The sequence below is a fragment of the Vulpes lagopus genome, chromosome 4, assembly GCF_018345385.1.
Source record: "Vulpes lagopus strain Blue_001 chromosome 4, ASM1834538v1, whole genome shotgun sequence".
In the NCBI taxonomy this organism is placed as follows: domain Eukaryota; kingdom Metazoa; phylum Chordata; class Mammalia; order Carnivora; family Canidae; genus Vulpes; species Vulpes lagopus.
The window spans coordinates 77798554-77820501 of NC_054827.1; the positions used below are offsets into that span (position 1 = coordinate 77798554).

Below are 21948 nucleotides of genomic sequence, written 5' to 3' on the forward strand. Positions count from 1 at the left end.
TTAGTACAGCTCACAGGACAGGGAAGAAAAAGAATTAGATAACAGGCATGATACCAGAGTAAGCCAATCAAATACCATAGATCAGAGGCTTTTGGTAGGAAAGGGGTTTGAAAGTCACATAGTGCCTTCTAACTGTCACTCTTGGTGAGGGGGGCAGGGAAAGGGGGAGAGGGGAGGGGAGGGGAGGGAGGGGACAGCATGAGCAAGTGCAAGAGCAAGGGCGAGGGCAGGCACCTCCTCCATAGCACTGATGAGATTCTGGGTGGACTTGCTGATTTCCCCTCCAGCAGGAGGCATGCCGCTCCCCGGTGTGAAGAAGGCTGTGCTGGGGCCTGGGTGCCCATTCATTTCCACTGTGTAGCTGGCTTTCATAGGGCAACACGTCTGGTTGTGTAGAATGAAATAAACCACAAAAACATAAAGTCCCTGCAAAAGAAAATAACACCAGCTTGTTAAAGGAAGTCCGGCTTCCGCAGCTGAAAAATAAAGGTGGTTGTAATTTGTAAGCACAGTCAATTTTCTACAAGCGTTCTCCAAATTCTACCCAAAGCAGGGAATTACAGAACATATTACAAGCCGAGCAAGAGGCCCCTGTAAATTTCTGAATGTCACAAAAAAAAAAAAAAAAAAAAAGTGATTCGGTGTTATTTGGGGAAACTGCCCTCTCCCTAAAAACTCATATTTTTCTTGATTAGAACACAAGCGACTCTGAAATCCAGCCCTACTAAGACATGAAAACAGAACTTCAGAAGTAATATCTGATCAGCCGTGTAGCTCTTGTTTTAGAAAGCAAACCTCAAAAAAAAAAAAAAAAAAAAAAGAAAGAAAGCAAACCTCTTGCCTCTCAAGAAACCACTCTTTTCCTGTCGATCTCACTTATTCTCATTTTTTTTTTTTTGTAGCAAAAAGGTTGAAATGAGGTACTAGTGCTCCAATCACCTTGTAGACTTCCAGAAGGGCAGCACTAATTGAGCCTTCCCATTTTGTTTAGCTCACCGACTATTTCATTTGAAAACAGAATCACTGGGTAGGGACTCAGAGGAATTCTGGGGAATTGCTTAATATTTAGCGTGCCTTATTTCTCAGCAAATGTTACAGGAGACAACAAAGCTATCTTGTGAGCGCTGAAAGATCTGCTGGCCCTTTAAATTCTTTTTCAACCCGGTCAAACTCTTGACAATTGCTCAGCTTCCGTCACTGGGAGCAACTCAAATTTTGTATTTGTGTTCCAGACATGGCCTACACTGGCTGTCCTTCATGATATCTACAAGGGGTCTACTGTATACTTCTAATGGTGCTTCTATAATGCTTGGTAATTTTGACCTTTACACTCAGCCAATAAAATAAGTTAAACTGTGGCTTTTGTATCTGTTAATCCTGGTGTTTAAGTTTTGGAAGCGAGTAAGAATAGTTATTAAAATTCTTAAATTAATCCACAGAAGTGAAAGCAAGACATTCAGCTTATTATTTTTTTTTTTAATTTTTTATTTATTTATGATAGTCACAGAGAGAGAGAGAGAGAGAGGCACAGGCACAGGCAGAGGGAGAAGCAGGCTCCATGCACCGGGAGCCCGATGTGGGATTCGATCCCGGGTCTCCAGGATCGTGCCCTGGGCCAAAGGCAGGCGCCAAACCGCTGCGCCACCCAGGGATCCCCACATTCAGCTTATTAAAAGAAGAAAACGAGTTAATGTTAACATTTTCCATAAGACAAATAAGTATCTTCATTTGGTGACGTTTGCATTCTCCCATGGTTCATGACATTTCTAGGAGTATGGAAGCAATAAAGCAAGCAATAAATATGCTTGTGGGCTTGAAATTTTTATCTGCTGGTATAAATAAAAAGGCTACTAAAATATTAAAGGCATAAGAATTACAACGAATTTTTAATGTAAAATGAAATTAAAGAACAGTCTGCGAGATGGGCATGCTAGTATGCGAGCTCTGTTGCCATTTCTAAGACTACTGCCAGAAATTAGGTCTTTCTCCCCTTTCTGCTAGAACGACTCCTTCCAGAGTTGGCATCCAATGTATATAATTAACAAATATGTTTTAAAATCAGTGGTCTGGGGGATCCCTGGATGGCACAGCGGTTTGGCGCCTGCCTTTGGCACAGGGCGCGATCCTGGAGACCCGGGATCGAGTCACACGTCGGGCTGCCGGTGTATGGAGCCTGCTTCTCCCTCTGCCTATGTCTCTGCCTCTCTCTCTCTCTCTCCCTCTGTGTGACTATCATAAATAAAAAAAATTAAAAATAAAAAAAATCAGTGGTCTGCTAAAAATATTTTAAAATATAATTACTCTTACCACAATATAAAATTTTAATAGAAACTTTTTTCCTTTTGAATTAGGGTTGTGTTTTTTTAACTCAACATTAATATTTTAAATTATGTAAGATCAGCGAATTAGTTTCATATGCAAACGATGATGTGAATGTTAGCAGAAACAAATCTTCCTGAAAACACACATACACATCCAAAATTTTTCTCGTACAAGTAATTTTTCACATGGGTATGACCTAATTACATTGGCCACAGCAATAGACAAAACAGGAAAAAAAGTAAACTGTCAGCCTTAAAACTGTGAGAATGTCACTGATTTATTTCAGGATTTCTCTAAGTGTTACAAAGTGATAGCGTAAAAGCTAGATCAGGAAACAAAAACCATGTTTTAAAACCCATCTCAAAGGACCCATTTGTTAAAAAAGCACATTCCCTCTTGTTTGTTTTTATATCTAGCCTTTTGTGCTGCAGGAAAGGAACTGCCTGCTGAAAGTAACTTGCATGCGAAAACTACATGTGTTTTCTTTTTTTTTCTTAAAAGAATATTTACATATACAGTAAATACTTGGGATCTTTCAGATGTACCTCAAGAAACATAAACACTGCTAAAATTGAAAGAAAAAAATGGTTAAATGCAGATTATGCGACATATGCCTGTGTCCAGCCAGGTCGGGCAAATATAGAAAAGAGACCTTCATAATCCAAAGTACTCAGCTGTGGAGATTTCTAAAAACAAATCCCTTTTCAAACGCTGCACGTTAAATCTCAGGCTCTCCCTAGTATGCTGGTCTGTAAAATAATTTAAGAGAGAATCTAGAATCTCAAGTATTCAATCCAATATTCTGACCACCCACTATGTGCCAGGCCAAGGACTGAAATGCAAAGAGAAAACATCTGATTCCTCCTCTCAAGCTGCTCATAAAGACAACAAGCTCTTACAAAATAACGGGTTAAATTTTTTTTTAAAATTCTTTTAGCAGCAGGACCTATAGAATCCACCTGTTGTTCCTATTCCTTACTTAGGGAAGGCTGACCGAGGGGAATTCTTTCTGGGCATTGCTGTTTTATTTTGTTGGATCTCCTACTACAAAGATGAAAAATGCTTCCAAAGTCTTTAGTTAGATCATAGCTGGATGAACCATACCCACTATGGCCAATTTTTTTTTTAAGATTTCATTTATTTATTTATGAGAGACACACAGAGAGAGGGAGAGACACAGGCAGAGGGAGAAGCAGGCTCCCTGTGGGGAGCCCAATGTGGGATTCAGTCCCAGGACCCCAGGATCATGACCTGAGCTGAAGGCACACAGTCAATCACTGAGCCACACAGGCGCCCCTATAGCCAATTAAAAAAAATTTTTTTTTTTTATTCAGGAATTTAAACTTATTAGCAAACATTGAGTGAGACACAAATGAGTTCATAATGTCCAAAAGAGTTAATAAATGCTCTTAACATTTTCAAAGAGCAAAATAATGTGCAGGAAATTTTGGCTGCTTATCTCAATAACTTTTTTTTTAAGATTTATTTATTTATTTGAGAGAGAGATATACAGCCTACGTGCAAGCGAAAGGAGGAGCAGAGGGTAAGAATCTCAAGCAGACTCCCTGCGGTGCTTGAGCAGAGGTGGAACTTGATCTCAGGACCCTGAGATCTTGACCTGAGTGGAAATCACTAGTCAGTCGCTTGACAGACTGAGCCACCCAGGTGCTCCTCAATAATTTCTATCAGTTCCAGGTGAAGTAGGAAAGAATCAACACTACGATTTTACATATTTGACAGAGAAGTGGAGGCAGAGAACTGAGTGAAACAGGAAGTTGATTAAGCTGCCTGCCCCTGAAGGAAGTGAAATCTGGGACTTCACACTAATTGGGAGGACTCATCTTCAATCTGAGAGTGTCTCCCTTTAAGGGCCACGATACAGCCCTCAAACAGGAGCAGTTAATCTTTGCAGGGCTTGTAAAAAGATCTCAGAGGAGAGCAGAATCCAGGTATTTAAACTATCAGTCATGCAAGCTCTCAGTCAGCAATCCTCCTGGTCCTTGTCTTTCTCAACCCATAATTCCTTCAGGTTACAAAAAAGGGGTCAAAGTCTCAAATACATTTAATGAACCCATTAGACAGCTGCCCAGGCCCATTCCTTTAATTTTAAATTGTCGCTAAATAAAGCAAAGCATTAGCTCACTAATTTTTTCATGTTCTGAATGTGATCATGCACTCACAGCAAATTGGAGCTCGTGTGACAGACTTCACACTGTATCCTCCACCAGTACACCCATCCAACAAGAGCTCTCAGCAATCCTGGGCTAAGTGTGTTGAGCAACCTGACATACTGTCTCTGCATGACCTCTCATACTTATTTCAGTTTCTGGTGAAGAGTTTTGACCAATGATACATGATAAAAATATGTAGGTGATGGTGTCTAATGTGCCATCAGTCTAGATACTAAAATGTAAAGATTATAGTGGGGCCACCACTTAAACATCTGAGGAATACAAAGCTAGAGTTCTATAGGCAATGAGGAATTGATTATACAGACACCATACATCTCACTGTATGCCACAAAAGTTGAACAACTAACTATGCTGTCAGTAGTTGGAATTAACTATGAATAAGGTATATCGTGATTCAGAGAATTTGAAAACAAAGAGATTTTGCTAATATCAAATTCCAGTGAATTAAGGCAAAAAAGAGATTAAAGGAATTAAAGAGGCTGACAGGTAAAAAAAATATTCAAAAATTGTTCACTGCTGTCCCTGAATTAAGGAATCCAGTGAATGTCACTGAAGATGAATAAAAATCCATAATGTTAATATAAGAACTGTTTCCTAAAAAAGGAAAAAATGCAACTGAATCTGCAGCTTGAAGTATAATACCACATACCAGAGAAATTTTGATACAGGTTCCTTAATACCAAACTGTAGCCTTACTAAGTTTTACACTTTAAGATATTCGAGTAGAAAAAAAGGCCAATCTCTTAATAAGTGACAAATTTTAGACTAGCTTCAGGCTTCTTTAAATTGACTACTAGTGTTAAAAGACAATGGAATAATAATCTATTAAGTTCTGAGGGGAAAAGTTGTCCAAGAATATTATACCCAGCCAATATAGCATTTGACATTATCAAACACACACACACACAAAATGCAGGCAATGCAGAGTCCATGTATCTTCTTGGGTGAGGAAAACCCAAATTCCATGATAATAAAATATGACCAATAAAGACATGAATTTCCCATAGAGGAAAAAACAGAATATGAAGATGGCAAAAGAATCATAAAAATATCTGTATCTATGCATTTAGATATAAAACCAATATTGAAAAAAATTAGGAGAATTACAGAGGGTCAAATGAAAAAGTTAAGTCTAGACAACTTAAAAAGCATAATACTAACTAAAAAAATTCCCAACTTTGGGAGAGAGGAGGTGGGAGATCTGAATATTGATGATTCTATCATCTTTTATAGCATAGAATCAATCAATACTATAAAATTAAAATACTTAGATTATAAAAACAGTGATTCTAATTCTTTAATGTATTTATAATTTCTTTTCTTTCTTTCTTTCTCTCTCCTTCCTTCCTTCCTTCCTTCTCTTTCTTTCTTTCTTTCTCTCTCTCTCTCTCTCTCTCTCTCTCTTTCTTTCTTTCTGTTCTGTGCCCAACGTGGGACTTGAACTCACAAACCCTAGATCTAGTCGCATGGTCTTCCAATGAGCCAGCCAAGTGCGTCTAGAGTATCTTTTGTGGTATAGAATAATTTTTTGTAATTCAACAATTATTCCTCTTCCATTTTAGTTTTTCTTGGGACAAATTCAAGTAAATTGAAATTAGGTCTTGTACATTATAGCAACTCTATCTAATATGGTTACATATTTAAAATTTACTTTTAACTAGACATTCAATATTTAGTGTGTTCACTTAATGTCACTTTTATTTTTAAACAGCCAATGGTATTTAAAGAGACTTAATGACATATATATGAATATAATAGGAATGGTTTTAAAAATGATCTTTTGTATTTAATGCCTTATTTGCTCTTTTAAGTGCTCTTGATTTCCTTCTATAGAAGCGGATTTTTCTCACATCACTTTTCTTTCCCTTCAGCCTGCAGAACTTCTTTTTAGCATTTCTTGTAGTTAAGATTTGTTAGAAATAAAATCTTTCATCTGCCTGAAAATGTCTTTATTCTATTTCCATTTTAAAAAGATATTTTCATCGGATATGGAATTCTAGGTTATCAGGTTGTTCATCTGTTTGTTTGGGAGTCCCCAAATCATTACATTGTCTTTTTTTTTTAAGATTTTTTTTTTAAGTAATCTCTACAGACAACATGGGGCTCCAAGTCACAACACTGAGATCAAAAGTCACATGCTCTTCCAAGTCAGCTAGCCAAGTGCCCCAAAATATCATCACATTGTCTTTTGGTTTCCAGAATTTCTGATAATAATGTTGATTTTTGTCATTTTTTTGTATGCAATGTTCCCTTCACTTCCCCAAGTGAAGGGAACATTGATTTCCTATTTAGATTTTCAAGAGTCTGACTATGATACATGTAGGTATGATTTTCTGTGTTGAGGATTCTCTAAGCTTTTTGGATCTGTGGTTTTTACTATCACATTTGGAAAACTCCTGGCTATCATTGTTTTCATTATGATCACTTAATGTTAATGAGGATTATTTATGGGTGCAGTTTGAAGTGATTTTAAAAGTTTTTAACCTTAGGGTGCCTGGCTGGCTTAGTCAATAGAACATGTGACTTGATGTTGGGGTGCATTTGAGCCCCACATTGAGTGTAGAGATTACTTTAAAAAAAGGTTTTAATTCTTATACTTTTATTCTTTGTTCCAATTCTTTATAATAATATTTTCCTTTTTTCTCAGTAGTGATTTTTTTTCAACTAAAGCAAATTTGCTAGTATATTAAATAATGATCAATTCTATATAATGGGAACATGGACATGTGGATTTATTATTGTTTTTCTTTTCCATATTTTTAAAACCTTGAAACATAAAGATATTAAAATAATAGGAATAATATTTTGGGAACCATAGGAAAAATGTACAATTTCAAAACCTCAAGATAAATGTTAAATCTGTTATAAAATCCAGTTAAGAAATAGACAACGGAATCATACAAATGGCCCAAACAAAACTAGTCTAAGTGCACAAAACAGGATAAAGAAAATAGAGAATTGAAATCTTCATTAAAATCACAAATTTGGGATTAAAAAACAGAGTATCTTCCATTAAGCTGTACTGTCCTAGAAAGCAAGAGCCTATGTCCAGTTCACCATTGTATTTTTAATTTTGTAGCATGGACCCTGGCACACAAGAAGAGCTTAAGAAATATTTGTGGAAGAAGAGATCATGGTTTTTAAATTTCAGCAGTGGGAGAGAGTAGGATGGGGGTGGGGACAGATGTGAGTTGGATGCATGTGTTGGTTTTAGCCCTCTATTTCTCTCACCATAGGTAGTCCAGTAGTTGCTTAATAAAATTTTGTTTTGGTTTCCATTTCACATGCTACATTGCCAAGACTCTCTCATGGGAGAGCCAAGCATCCACTCCGGGCTGGGTCTCTGTTTTTCTGGGTTGGTGCGCCTCTGGGTGGCAGGCTTACTAGGTGCTGAGTGCCCAGGTGGCTTCCTGGCTGCCTCTGGCTTCTCTGCTGGGGGTGGGTTTGTATATTGCTGCTGCTGCCTCTTGTAGTTACTTCTACTCAAAGTGCTCCACAGCTCTCTGCTTTGACTCTTCCCTTGGTAGACAACCATGAGAAGTCTCTGTGATCTCTTGCTTCTGGCTTCACATCCTCTTGGGCTGCTGACCTACTGCTGTTTTGTATCACTAGTGATTTAGCAGCAAAGGCAAGGGATTTCAAGCCAATGGCAGAACTGAAAAGATAAATCCAGTATTTGTGTACTTGTATATTTTTCTCAGGTGTGAGATAAGCAGGAGTTTCATTGTTCTTTGCTTTTTTTTTTTTAAGATTTTATTTATTTATTTATTCATGGAGACAGAGAGAGAGAGAGAGAGAGAGAGAGGCAGAGACACAGGCAGAGGAAGAAGCAGGCTCCATGCAGGGAGGTGGATGCGGGACTCAATCCCAGGACTCCAGGATCAGGCCCTGAGCCAATGTCAGGTGCTAAACTGCTGAGCCACCCACCCAGGGATCCCCTGTTCTTTGCTTCTTAACTCTTTTAGTTTTCAGTTTGTCCCTTTTGTTGATGTTCTTATTTTTTATAAGAACCCACAATCAAATGTGTGCATTAAACATATCAGAGAGAGGAAACAAGAATTTATCTTGATGGCCATCAGTTAGTCAATAAACTGAAATGCTTCGAAATCTACAGGAACAATTATTACCTGAATGTTTTTATGAATTACTTGGATAGGGTAGGCAATTACCTAGTGTTCACCATAGGTTATATCAAGTTCTAAAATTTCTTATTATTTTATGGGATACTATCTATTCAGAACCACTAGAGTCACTAGAATTTCAGTTGACTTAGCGTGTCGACTTCACACACCTAGGTCTAAAATAACAAGTTAGCAGGCTTTTACTTTCAAGGTTTGGCTTAGAAAGATGTCTGTTCTAAATTTTGTAATCTTGGGGCACCTGGGTAGCTCAGTAGTTGAGCATCTGCCTTTGGCTAAGTTTGAGTTCCTGGGGTTCTGGGATTGAGTCCCACATCAGGCTCCCCCCAGAGAGCCTGCTTCTCCCTCTGCCTATGTCTCTGTCTCTCTCTCTGTATCTCTCATGAGTAAATAAATAATATCTTTAAAAAATTAAATTTCATAATATCTAGCAATATCAATTTTATGTATTTTTAATCATATATATCTAGACCATAGATAAGATTTTTTTTTTCATGCAAAGTTTCTCTCTGCAACTTAAGGACATAATTCCTGCATGTCACTTATGGACATAAGAAACATTTGGTTAGTCTTCTTTGCGATAAATATTCATGAAACAAGGGACAGTTACTAGGTCATGTCTCAGCAATCTCATCTCTAGGTAGGATTCCTGTTCCTTCAGCCTTTTCCCTTGAACTTACTGTGGAGGTCTAGAAAAGAAGGTTCATCTCTGAGATTCTCATTGTTCATCATGTTTCTGTTAAGTTTCAAAGCATGGAACATTAATCGGTCATGATATTATTTATCAGGAACCAGACTACTTCTCAAATCCCTGACCTCACCAACCTCCTGCTTTGAGAATCCCTAGATTAGAAAAATTTCAGAAGTATAAATTGAATTGGATGGTAGGATTGAGAGACAAAGACTGAAGGTGGTCATAATAATAGTGAGATGGAACTGAATAATGCAGAAGTTTGGAACCCGAGAACAATTTTTTCTGGTTTTAATAAGAACTGGTAAAGAGAACTGAGTTGGAATGAGCTTTGAATATGAAACAGATTTTTCTAATTAAAATTATAAAAATACCAAACTGTACAATGATTATTTATTTAAATCATGTTGTATCTCTAAATACTTCTTAAAAATATAGTTTGAAACCATTTTTGGTTTATTCTGAGAAACCTCTGCCAAAGGCACTGGAAATACCCAAAGTTTATACACTAAAATAATATTAATGATAGTAATAACAACAATAGTAACAAAATGGTTAAATTGTCTTCATGTTTTCTTGTTGGTTTTTCTACATAGAAAAGATTATTCAAAGGTTTGCTTTTTGTTTTGTCTAACAGTAAAAAGTTTACAAGATGTCCAGCAAACTATGGCCATGAATCAAACTGGCCCACTTCTATGTGTATATGTAGATCAAATCACATAATACACATTTTAAATATCCTACAATTGTATCTGTCAATTATATCTCAATAAAGCTGAAAAAAACCCCATAACAATTAAAAAAAAAACTACTGATACACATAACAACATCAGTAGAAGTCAAAATCAGTATGCTGGTTAAAAAAAATGCCAGACACAAAAGAGTACTAACTGCATGACTCTATGACACAAAATCCTAGACATACAAATTCATATACAGGGACAGAAAACAGACCAGTGGTTGCCCTGCTCTGGGAGCAGAGGGAGAGAGCTTCTACAGGGGGGTCTGGGAATCTATTGGGGTGATGGAAATTATTGTGGTTTCATGGGTGTGTAACCATCTTGTTTTTTATTTTTTATTTTATTTTATTTTCCATCTTGTTTTTTAAAAGCCTGATAACAAACTAGAGTTTTGAATTTGTTGTCTTTTAAAAAAATTTTTTTTATTTTTGAATTTGTTGTCTTAACCCATTGGCACTAATCATTTAAACCGAGGATCAGCAAACTTTCTGAAAAGAGTCACATAGTAAACATTTTAGACTTAGCAGGACATGATTTTTGTTGAAACTATCCTGAAATTTTTAATTTCATACAATTTTCACAAGTCACAAAATATTATTCTACTGTTTCCCCCCAATATTTATAAGCATGAAACCATTCTTAACTCTACTAGTATTTTTATGTTTGTTTGTTTGTTTTAAGATTTTATTTATTTATTTGACAGAAAGAGAGAACACAAGTGGGGGAGAGGCAGGAAGAGGGAGAAGGAGAAGCAGACTCCCCGCCGAGCTGGAAGCCCGATCCAGGGCTCAACTCGGGGCTTGATCCAAGGATCCTGAGATCATGACCTGAGCGAAAGGCAGACAGATGACCGACTGAGCCACCCAGGCGCCCCTCTGCTAGTACTTTTAAACATAGGTCCTTCCAACAACCTCTAAAATGCCTTTTTGAAAAACCACACCTTAAAAATTTATCATTCAGGGATCTGTTAACCATGCTACAGATGAAGCTCAATTGTTTGGACAGTGGTAGGTGACCAAAGAATAGGGTTGATGATGAAAAGGGGAAAACTGGATGACCGAGTGCCAATAAAAACAGGAGAAGGAATAATTTCGCTGTGTAAACTAAAGATCATACATGCAGAAGTGAAAACACATAGAATTATTTCAAGTACTAGCCTGGAGACCAGGGAAGAAGGCAAGGTTAGAGGCTAAGTGGGGTGGTAAAAGCAGAAGCCATGTGGTTATATGATTATTTTAAGGAAGACACAATGAAGAGGAAAAGGCTGAGTGCTCAGGATTAAAAACAGCTGGAGGACATGAACAGGAAGAGGAACCAGTGGCATAAACAAGAACTGACCGGTCAGGCAGGTCAGAGAGGAGGACAGCCACAACTAACTATACCACGGGAAACCCAAGGAAGATTCCGTTCCAGAAGAATGAGGTAGGCCACACTGTCAAGAATAGACATCAAGAAGAAGCAAAAAGAGGCACTTATTTATTTCAGGTGTAACAAATGTCTCTGGGGAAAACAGTGATGAAAGAGAGAGTCGTGAAGATAGACTGAAATATATAATATATAGTGCTGCGCAGGATAAGGTACCCTGAGGTGAGGGAATCACTTGAGTCATGAAGTGCCATCAGCTAGCTTGATAACTCTGTTAACCCTGGATGGTAGTGTTTTCTTCCTTCCACTCCACCTACTTCATTCATTATGATTCTTATTCAGAGCTAAAGACTATGTAGCATAGGGGATCCCTGGGTGGCGCAGCGGTTTGGCGCCTGCCTTTGGCCCAGGGCGCGATCCTGGAGACCCGGGATCGAATCCCACGTCGGGCTCCCAGTGCATGGAGCCTGCTTCTCCCTCTGCCTGTGTCTCTGCCTCTCTCTCTATCTCTCTGTGACTATCATAGATAAATAAAAGTTAAAAAAAAATTAAAAAAAAAAACAACTATGTAGCATAGAGTTCAATGCCTTTAAACTGAGAACTGAAGCAGGTGTTCCATGTGAAGGTCCTGAATGAATGTTGAATACATTTTCTACAGTGAGAGAGGAATGTGGGTGTGCCTTCCTGTCAATTTTACATCTTCTCTGACACCAAGATCCTTTCTGGAGATGCCCAATTTTTGCATCCCTGACTTCCCGTCCCACAAGTTGCTGAAAGCAGATAGTCAGTGGGCTTCTAAATCTTCTATACTGCCTTTTTTTTTTTTTTTTTTTTTTGCTACAAAACCCTTTTTTCATTTGGTCCACAGTTTGGGCAAAGGTCCTGGGGTATTTAAAAAGCTGCCTAGTGGCTTCAGGGAGAGGTTTGGGCAGAAGCCCTGGCCTCAGGGGGGCTGCCAATAGGGCCCCTCAAAGGCTGCTGGGCTCCAGAGGCTCCTAGTTGTTATATTGCTTTTAAAAGGAAAAAAAGGGGATCCCTGGGTGGCTCAGCAGTTTAGCACCTGCCTTTGGCCCAGGGCCTGATCCTGGAGTCCCAGGATCAGGTCCGGCATCAGGCTCCCTGCATGGAGCCTGCTTCTCCCTTTGCCTGTGTCTCTGCCTCTCTCTCTCTCTGTCTCTCATGAATAAATAAATAAAATCTTTTAAAAAAATAAATAAAAAAATAAAATAAAACACACCCTAGTAAACTTTGAAGGAATTCTTCATCACAACGTGGTTAACCAAGTATCAGATGATTTAAATAATCTTGTTTTAGGAACATTTTCAAGTGTGTCAATTTCAAAATAATGACATAGTCTGTGTAGACTTTTATAGAAATGTGGAACTCGGGATCCCTGGGTGGCGCAGCGGTTTGGCGCCTGCCTTTGGCTCGGGGCGCGATCCTGGAGACCCGGGATCGAATCCCACGTCGGGCTCCCGGTGCATGGAGCCTGCTTCTCCCTCTGCCTGTGTCTCTGCCTCTCTCTCTTTCTCTCTGTATGACTATCATAAATTTAAAAAAAAAAAAAAAAAAAGAAATGTGGAACTCGGGCAGCCCGGGTGGCCCAGTGGTTTAGCGCCACCTTTGGCCCAGGGTGTGATCCTGGAGACCCGGGATCCAGTCCTGCATCGGGCTCCCTGCATGGAGCCTGCTTTTCCCTCTGCCTGTGTCTCTGCCTCTCTCTCTCCCTCTCTGTGTGTCTGTCATGAATAAATTAAAAAAAAAAAAAAAGAAATGTGGAACTCAACACCTCATGTTTTGCTTTACTGAAATACAGGTATAAATCATGCCCCGAGGAGGCCAGGAATAGGTTTGTCATTATAATTGGCCAAACTGGCAAATTCTAGGACATCTCCAGAGCAGATAAAAATTCTTTGAGGTGAAAATAAATAAATAAATAAAAATTCTTTGAGGTGTCACACTCCTGGAAATCTTCACATTCATAGATTTAAGATAATACAGGATCTAAAGAGAAATCAATAATAATTCCAGATATTAAGAGCCAGAATATATAGTATCAAATATGTTGTTACTGTTTTCAAATACTCTTTTCTGCTGATTAATGAGCTCCTTAGTAGGGACAAATCATTTAATATCCTTTTGTTAGTAATTTTTTTTTTTTTAAGTAGGCTCTCTGCCTAGCAAGGATCCCAATGTGGGGCTTGAATTAGCGACCCTAAGATCAAGACCTGAGCTGAGATCAAGTCTGGCACTTAACTGACTGAACCACCCAGGTGCCCCTCTGTTGTAACGTTTTAATCAGAGAAACAAAGACATTAAAATTTCTCCAGGAATGCTCCATGAAATACTTGATTTACCAACAAAACTCTGAAAAAAAGAAATCTAAGGATATTTTAATTTTGTAAAGGCAGAAATATAAAAGCAGCCCTAGTTCACTGTTAATATTTATTGCAAAGAAGGAAAAAAAAATACAGAGCAGCCAAAAAAACCTCCAAAATTTACACCAATTCTTAGAATTACACTAAGTCTCAGAAATAACCACTTTATCTTGGATATGAACTTTCTTAAAACTAAGTTTCTAGAGAGGGTTTATTTTCTCCAACCCGTTAATTATGTAAGGACACGTTTTCATATGTAAGCATTTTTTTTTTGGAAAAAGAGCTGAAGATTGGATTTATAGTTGGGCAACTGCTAGGGTAACCTCAGATCCTGGTTTACTGGGACAACCCTGGTTTGCTTGGGATTCCTGGTTTAGTTTGTTGTCTCAGCATTTTTATTAACATCACCTTCTTTCACTCAAGTGTCGATGATAGTGCCTTACAAGGCAGTTTAGTGGGGTTAGTGAGGGCTCAGCAAGGGCCCAGCATTGTGAAAGCTATACTGTCTGACACAGCAGAGCTATTGGGTATACCTTAAACAACTCCTCAGATTCCAAACATCCTTCTTTAAAAAAAAAAAGGATTTTATTTGTTTATTCATGAGAGACACAGAGAGAGAGGCAGAGACATAGGCAGAGGGAGAAGCAGGCTTCTCACAGGGAGCCCAATGCGGGACTCGATCCCAGATCCTGGAATTACGCCCTGAGCCGAGGGCAGATGCTCAACCACTGAGCCACCCAGGTGTCCCCCAAACAAGCCTTCTTGACATGATGATAGTCTGCAATTTAAATTCTTTCTTGAATATCTTTGATTCATTCATTGAGTTAATACAGAAGAACTTAGTGTCCACCTAGTAGCGCACTGTGGGTTCCCCTGCAGGCAGTGACCAGACAGCCTCAGTCTTCTCTCCAAAAGTACTTCACGTTCACTCACGTGGTTCAATGTTCCAAGCTCCCCGAATTTCATATCACTGCTTCAGGGGAAATGAGTGAAGTGGAAGATGGGTTCAGTGAAAGGCCTTGTTGAAACTTGGGGTTGCTTTTCCAAATATTTTATCTTTCCTCAACAAAATAATGTTGCATAGCATGCCTTTTTGATTGTCCAATGCATGGGAAATTTGTCATTCATACAAATAATGTAAAAGATGTAGTACTTGCTTCAAAAAACTTACAGTAGAGTTAAAAATATGAGATATGGAAATAAAATTAAGTCCTATGGTCTAAAATGCCTGCCATGATGTAGGTCCACACTCTCCAACTTCTTCCTCAACTCTGCAATACTAGGCAAGTTTCATATGTGGGCATGTATTAATGCTCTTACAAAGAAACTCAAAGATGGGGATCCCTGGCTGGCTCAGTGGTTTAGCATCTGCCTTCGGCCCAGGGCGCGATCCTGGAGTCCTGGGATCGAGTCCCGCGTCGGGCTCCTGGCGTGGATCCTGCTTCTCCCTCTGCCTGTGTCTCTGCCTCTCTCTCTCTCTCTCTTTCTCTGTGTGTCTCTCATGAAAAAATAAAATAAATATAAAATAAAAATAAATATAAATATAAAATAAAAAATAAAATAATAAAAAATTAAAATATAAAATAAAAATTAAAAAAAAGATTTATTTATTTATGAGAGACACAGAGAGAGAGGCAGAGACACAGGAGGAGGGAGAAGCAGGCTCCATGTTGGGAGCCCGACGCAGGACTCAATCCTGGGACTCCAGGATTGCACCCTGGGCCGAAGGCAGGCACCAAACCGCTGAGCCACCCAGGGATCCCCTAAATAAAATCTTTAAAAAAAAACAAAAACAAAAACAAGGAAACTCAAAGGGAAGAAAAAAAGACTTCATGTATTTATTCCACAGCTAATTCTTAGAACACAAATTTCATACATATTATATACCAGAGTGAAAGATAAATTTTCTAGTATTTAAATACCATGATTTCAAGTCAAGAAATTATTTTCCTTTTATTTTTTAAAAAACAACCTTTTAAATAGGGTTTTTTCTTAGACCAAAATAAACACAAAAATTAGGAAAAGGTATTATATTGTTTTATATTTGGAGTCCAAGGACATTATTCATTAGCTTCTACTCTTTAAGGAAGTAGAGTGTTCAATTCTAGACTGATAACAAAAAAAATCTAAACAAGGATTTTAGTATATCCCAAAATTTAATTTTCCTTATTGCTTATGACCATTCTCTTGTAGGGATTTAGAAGCTCCTGGGTGGCTCAGTTCGTTAAGCCTCCGACTCTTGATTTTGGTTCAGGCTGTGATCTCAGAGTTGGGGGATGAGGCTCCACACTCAGTGAGGAGTCTGCCTGAGATCCTCTCTTTCCCTCTCTCTCTCCCTCTTCCTCCACTCAAATGCCCAAGTGAGTGTGAGCACTCTCTCTCTCAAACAAATAAATAAATAGAATCTTAAAAAAAAAAAAAAAAAGGATTTAAAGTCAGATATCTTGGTACTAAATCTCTAATAAGTAGTATTAATATAATAAGTATAATTATATACTAATTAGCATAATATGTAGCTGTGCTACTTGAATACTGCTATACTGAGCTATACTTTATTTATATGAACCCCAATGTTTCGTCTGTAAAATGGGAATATCAACACCAGTTACATCAATGGGTTATTAGGAAGCTCAAATAAAATAAACATAAAAAATATATTTTTAGGGGTGCCTGGGTGGCTCAGTCAGTTAAGCATCTGCCTTCGGCTTAGGTCATGATCTCAGGGTCCTGGGATCAAGCTCCACATCGGGATCCCTGCTCAGAGGGAGTCTGCTTCTTCCCCTCCCCTTGCTCTCTCTTGTGCTGTCTCCCTCTCTGAAATAAATAAATAAATAAATAAAATCTTTAGAGATATATATATGTATTTTTAAAGATAAGGTGATATTATTTTTAATTGCCAAAAGGATTTTCCATAATTGGTCTCAATCTTAACCTGGTTGATTTATTTCTTTGTATAACACATTCCTACCATTTGAGGTGGTCCACCACATGGCTGTGTTCAGAGAAATAATGTCATACTGTGAGGCCGGGCAGGATCTTCGCGGTTAAATACTTTACATGGCTAAGAACCATTTATTTTCCAGAAGAGGTAAAGAATACAAACCAAGGTGCTGTTCTGCCTTAAGTGTGATTATAAATACAATTCTTGACTATATTTCTTAAGGCATGGGTAAGGGTATCAGTTTCTTCACTGTTATGACTTATTCTTTATTGAGTCATTTCACAAAAGGGAGGGTGTTAATGCTTCGGTGGTTCCCAAAACCTTCAGAGTAGAGCATACAAATTTGTAACTTGGTTAATAAAGCATTCTGTGTGTTTGAGCCTTGCCTGTTACTACTCCCTGCCTGAGACTCCACACTCCAGGCACATGAATCACCAGGCACTTTTAGTTCCTCCAAATGTGCTTTGGCTTCTCTCGGGTTTGCCTCCTTTTACCCTCTGCTCCTCTTCCTTGCCTAGCCTGGCTAGCTCTACCCATTAGTTAAGTACTGGCTTCCTCTGTTGACTTCTGTGGACATCCCACCAGCCCATACTGGGTTGGGTAACCCGACCCTGTCACTGCACCTGCTTTACGGCACTTGTTAGGCTCTATCCTATTAGTTTTCTAATTGGCTTCCTATATCACACTGTAGCCTGTAAATGTCCAAAAGCAAGATAATGGATTTCTTCATTTCTATGAGCCCTGCACAGCACCCTACAAACAGCAAGTTTTTCATAAATATTTGTTGAGTGGATAAGTGAATTTATGAAGTCCAAAAAAAATGTGTACAACAAAAATCAGAGGGGCCTGAATAGATCAATCAGTTAAGTGTCTGCCTTTGGCTCAGGTCATGATCTCAGAGTTCAGGGATCCAGCCCTGCATCGGGCCCTCTACTCAGCAAGAAGTCTGCTTCTCCCTCTCTCCCTGCCCCTCCCCTCATCATGGGTGCATGAGCATGCGCACCCTCTGTCTCTCTCTAATAAATAAAATCTTAAAAAAAAATCAAGATATCTTTATGAACAGCTTCTACATCTTAAGGGCTTACTCTTATCTAAGATATGAGTAAAATTGTACTACCTATGCCATTTCCTCAACACATCTTCTTAGAAATTCTGGAAGACTTAAATTGGGGTACTCTCTTTGGCATCTGCTCTGTGACTCATTTCACTTAAGTATGAAGGTATGTGTTCACAAATTTTTATAGGCCAAGTTGGAACAACCACCACCACCAGTAATGGGAGGGGATGAAAGGCATGTTATGGGAAAGACAATAAATGCTGAATTCTGTGTGTGTCTAAAGCTTTGGGGAGTATATGTAAAACAGCATGACACATTTTACTATTTGATTGGTTTAAATATAGTTTTAATTTAAGTCTATCAGGCAACAGCTATATCTAAAAAGAAAATTTTCTAAAATTAAGGAACTAAATCCCAAACCCTAAAATTTGGTTTCCTTTATGTAGTTTTGCACATAGTGGTTTGTACTTTCCCTTTAAATTTTACCACCTTTATAAGAGAATGCACATTTTACAACATTTACAACATATTGATTCCTCTTTCCTACATATTTTATGTCCATGTGTGAAATTAATAGGCTTGAGATATGGTAGTTGGATCTTCTTCATTTTATTAAATCTTTAAGATACAAACTTCAAGTCAGTGGCATACTAACTATTTACATTTCCTTTTTAATACTTGCCAAATTTTAGGGGGCTGGGTGACTGAGTTGGTTAAGCGCCTGCCTTCAGCTCAGGTCATAATCCTGGGGTCCTGGGAGGGAGCCCTGCATGGAGCTCGCTCCTTAGCGGGGAGTCTGCCTTTCCCTCTGCTCATGCGCTCTCTCTCTCTCTCTCTCTCTCTCTCTCACATTCTTTCTTTCTCAAATAAATAAATAAGTAAAATCTTAAAAAAAAAATAGTTGCTACATTTTAAGAAAGGGGCACTCTCTCCATCCTACAAGCAGACTGACTGCCTGTGACATTGCAATTTCTAATAAAAAATAAAGACTTGGTTTTCCATTTAGTTTCTGACATGAAACTCCTAAAATCCTTGGAACTTCCTTTAGTGAGGAGAGCAATAAATTGTCTTTTGTTATGTTAATGAGGTTACTTTTGGAAAGTACCTAAGGATGGAGACCAGTTGCCCATGGAGCCAAGCCTGTGATTACACAGTTGACCTTTCAGTCTGACCCCTGACCTCTGGGGACAAGTGCAGGGGCCAGAAGTTGAACTGATCTCCAGTAGCCAATGATGTAATCAATCACACCTATGTAATGAAGCCTTCATAAAGACTCAAAAGGATGGGGTTTAGAGTTTCTAGGTTGGTGAACACCTGGAGATGTTGGGAGAGTGGGGTGCCTGAAGAGCACACAGAAGCTCTGTGTCATCTTCCCTGCCTTGCCCAGTGCATCTCTTCTGTTTGGCTGCTCCTGAGTTATATCCTTTTACAATAACCAGTCATCTGTTTCTCTGAGTTCTGTGAGCTGCTCTAGCAAATTAACTGAAACCAAGGCAGCAGTCTTGGGAACCTCTGATTTATAGCCAGTTGGTCACAAGTACAGGTAACTACCTGGGTTATGACTGCTATCTGACTTGGGGTTGTGGAGGAGTAGTCCTGTGGGACTGAACCTCTAACTTGTGGAATCTGATGTTATCTCCAGCAGCTAGTGCTAGAATTGAGTTCAACAGCAGGCCTCCCGGTTGGCGTCCTGAGAACTCCTTGTTGGTGGTATATGGGAAACCCCCTACATACACACACACTGGAATCTGGCCTTGGAATACCACTTACTGCCAAACTGACAGTAAGTATGTGTCTTTAATAAGTTGTATGATGGGTTTAACCTCTGCACAAAAACTGATAAAATAAGTACTCTATTAAAAACATACTCTTTTTGGGGTGCCTGACTGGCTCTGTTGGTAGAGCATGCAACTCTTGATCTTGGGGTCATGAGTTCGGCCCCATGGTGGGCATAGAGCTTACTTAAAAAAATAATAACATTCTCATTTATTATAGTAGTAAATCAGACTAAGTTAGTGGGATTTCCAGAAACATAAGATGCAAAAATCAGCACACAAAAAAGGAAAGGAAATTTCTACTTCATTGCACTCCTCTATGTGCCAATCACATATCAGGGGCTTTGAAAACACTGTCATTCAAACTTTTCAACAATGCCATGAAGTATGTATTATCATCCTTTATCCTATGAGCCGTTGTTCAGAGAGGTTCAGTAACTTCCTCAAGTACACAGAGTTCTCCTTAGCAGGTTTAGAAATGTGGGTTTGAAGTGGCTGGCAGCACCGGTCTTTGTGCTTCCCTTACAGTGGAGCAGTGAGGTAGTTCAGGGAAAGGTCAAAGTCCAGGTGGGACTAGGAGGTATTTGTGGAGATAGAGAGCACCAGAAGCTATGTAGGGTGGGCTTCACATACTGAAGTCACAAGGACGGCACTGGACATGACACCTGGGATGGCACCTTCTCTCTCCTCCTCTCTACCCTGCAATTCATCTCCACCCCCCATGTCTTGGCAGTTTTCCCTCCAAAATATCTCTTGAACCTTGGATTTCCCTCCAAATCCACTGCTAAAATGCTAGTCAGACACCATGACATCACACCTTCACCAAAGCAAGAATCTCTGTATCAATTAGCTTCTACCCTTTTGCCCTCCTCTCCTGCAATAATTCTCTGTAACAGAAGATTCCACTTCACTGCTTATAATGCTTTAATGCTAACTCCTCCTCTAAGATAAAGGCTCCAGTCTTAAAATATCTTATAAGCCTCTAGAAGACCTGGATTCTACCCACTTTTCCAAGCCTTTTGCTGTCCCCCACTTGTATTTTCCACACCCAGCTACACTATTCTAAATTCAAGTCCTCCAAGGGCTTTGCATATTAATTTTTCCAATTATCCCATGACTGTGTATTACATAGGTAGGATGGCCAGGCGCAGTCCTAAGGGCCGCTCACTCGTGCGAGGTTCTCTGTGGCTGGAGAATGCATTAATTTCCCTCAGGACTGGCACTACTTAGCCTTCTGATCTCACTTCTTCAGCAATCTCCCAAATTAGATGACTTCCTTCTGTTTATGCTTTCATAGCACCCTATACTGTTCTCTTGTAGAACTTATCACAGGTTTTAGCAATGTTTGTGTGATTATTTCATTAAAATCTGCCTCCTGCAGTAGAAGCAGTCTCTGATTTTGTGAGCTCTGTTTGGGACCATTCCTGTTTTGTTTCCCATTTTACTCTCAGAACCTGATGTGGTGACTGACTTAAGTACTTTTGAATGAATAAATGATGAGGCTATGTGTTGAAATCTTTGTAGAAATGACCTAAAATATGTTTTGTAAGTATATTACTGATGAAGGTAATAACAAAACGCAAATTTATTGGAAACCCCCAAGGGACTTCTAATTAAAGACACATTGATTGGGACACCTGGGTGGCTCAGCAGTTAAAGTGTCTGCCTTTGGTTCAGCTCATGATCCTGGAGTCCTGGGATGGAGTCCCACATCGGGCTGCCTGCATGAAGCCTGCTTCTCCCTCTGCCTGTGTCTCTGCCTCTCTCAATCTGTGTCTCTCATGAATAAATAAATAAAATCTTAAAAAAAAGAGACAGATTTAGAATGTAAATAGCTAAACTAAACCTAACAGTTTGTTGTACAAAGACAAAACATTCAGGAAACCAATGACAAATGGTTGTTTAGCCACTGAGAGTCAAGAATCTGTCAAGAGATTCTTCATCATGAACCAGTGACCCAGATCCTTTATTTCTTGGTGTCTTTTTCCATTTTTATTTGTATTATTATTATTTTTTAATAAATTAAAAAATATTTGAGAGAGAGAGAGAAAGAGAAAGAGAGAAAGCATGAGTGAGGAGAGGGAAAGGGAGAAGCAGACTCCCTCTTTTTTTTTTTTTTTTTGCAGACTCCCTCTTGAGTAGGGAGCCTAAAGTAGGGCTGGATCCCAGGACCCCGGGATCATGACCTGAGCTGAAGTCAGATACTTAGCCAACTGAGCCACCCAAGTGCCCCTCCTCTTCCATTTTTAAATTTAGAAATTTACCAATGTCCTCCAACCAAAGTAGAGGTAAAGGTGCTTTATCAGATGACTTTAGCTTCATAAAAAATTTTCCTTTTAAGCTTTTTT

General features: G+C 38.9%; 1 protein-coding gene across 4 annotated transcripts in view; it reads right to left on the reverse strand.

The window, feature by feature from the left end:
- The window catches only part of ADGRV1 (adhesion G protein-coupled receptor V1), a 530856-nt gene that overhangs the window by 12134 nt on the left and 496774 nt on the right, over nt 1–21948 (reverse strand). For all 4 annotated transcript variants that reach the window (XM_041752702.1, XM_041752703.1, XM_041752704.1 and 1 more), the window contains one exon: nt 235–426. In XM_041752702.1, the coding sequence (XP_041608636.1) occupies nt 235–426 (192 nt within the window). The remainder of the gene's footprint in view (nt 1–234; nt 427–21948) is intronic.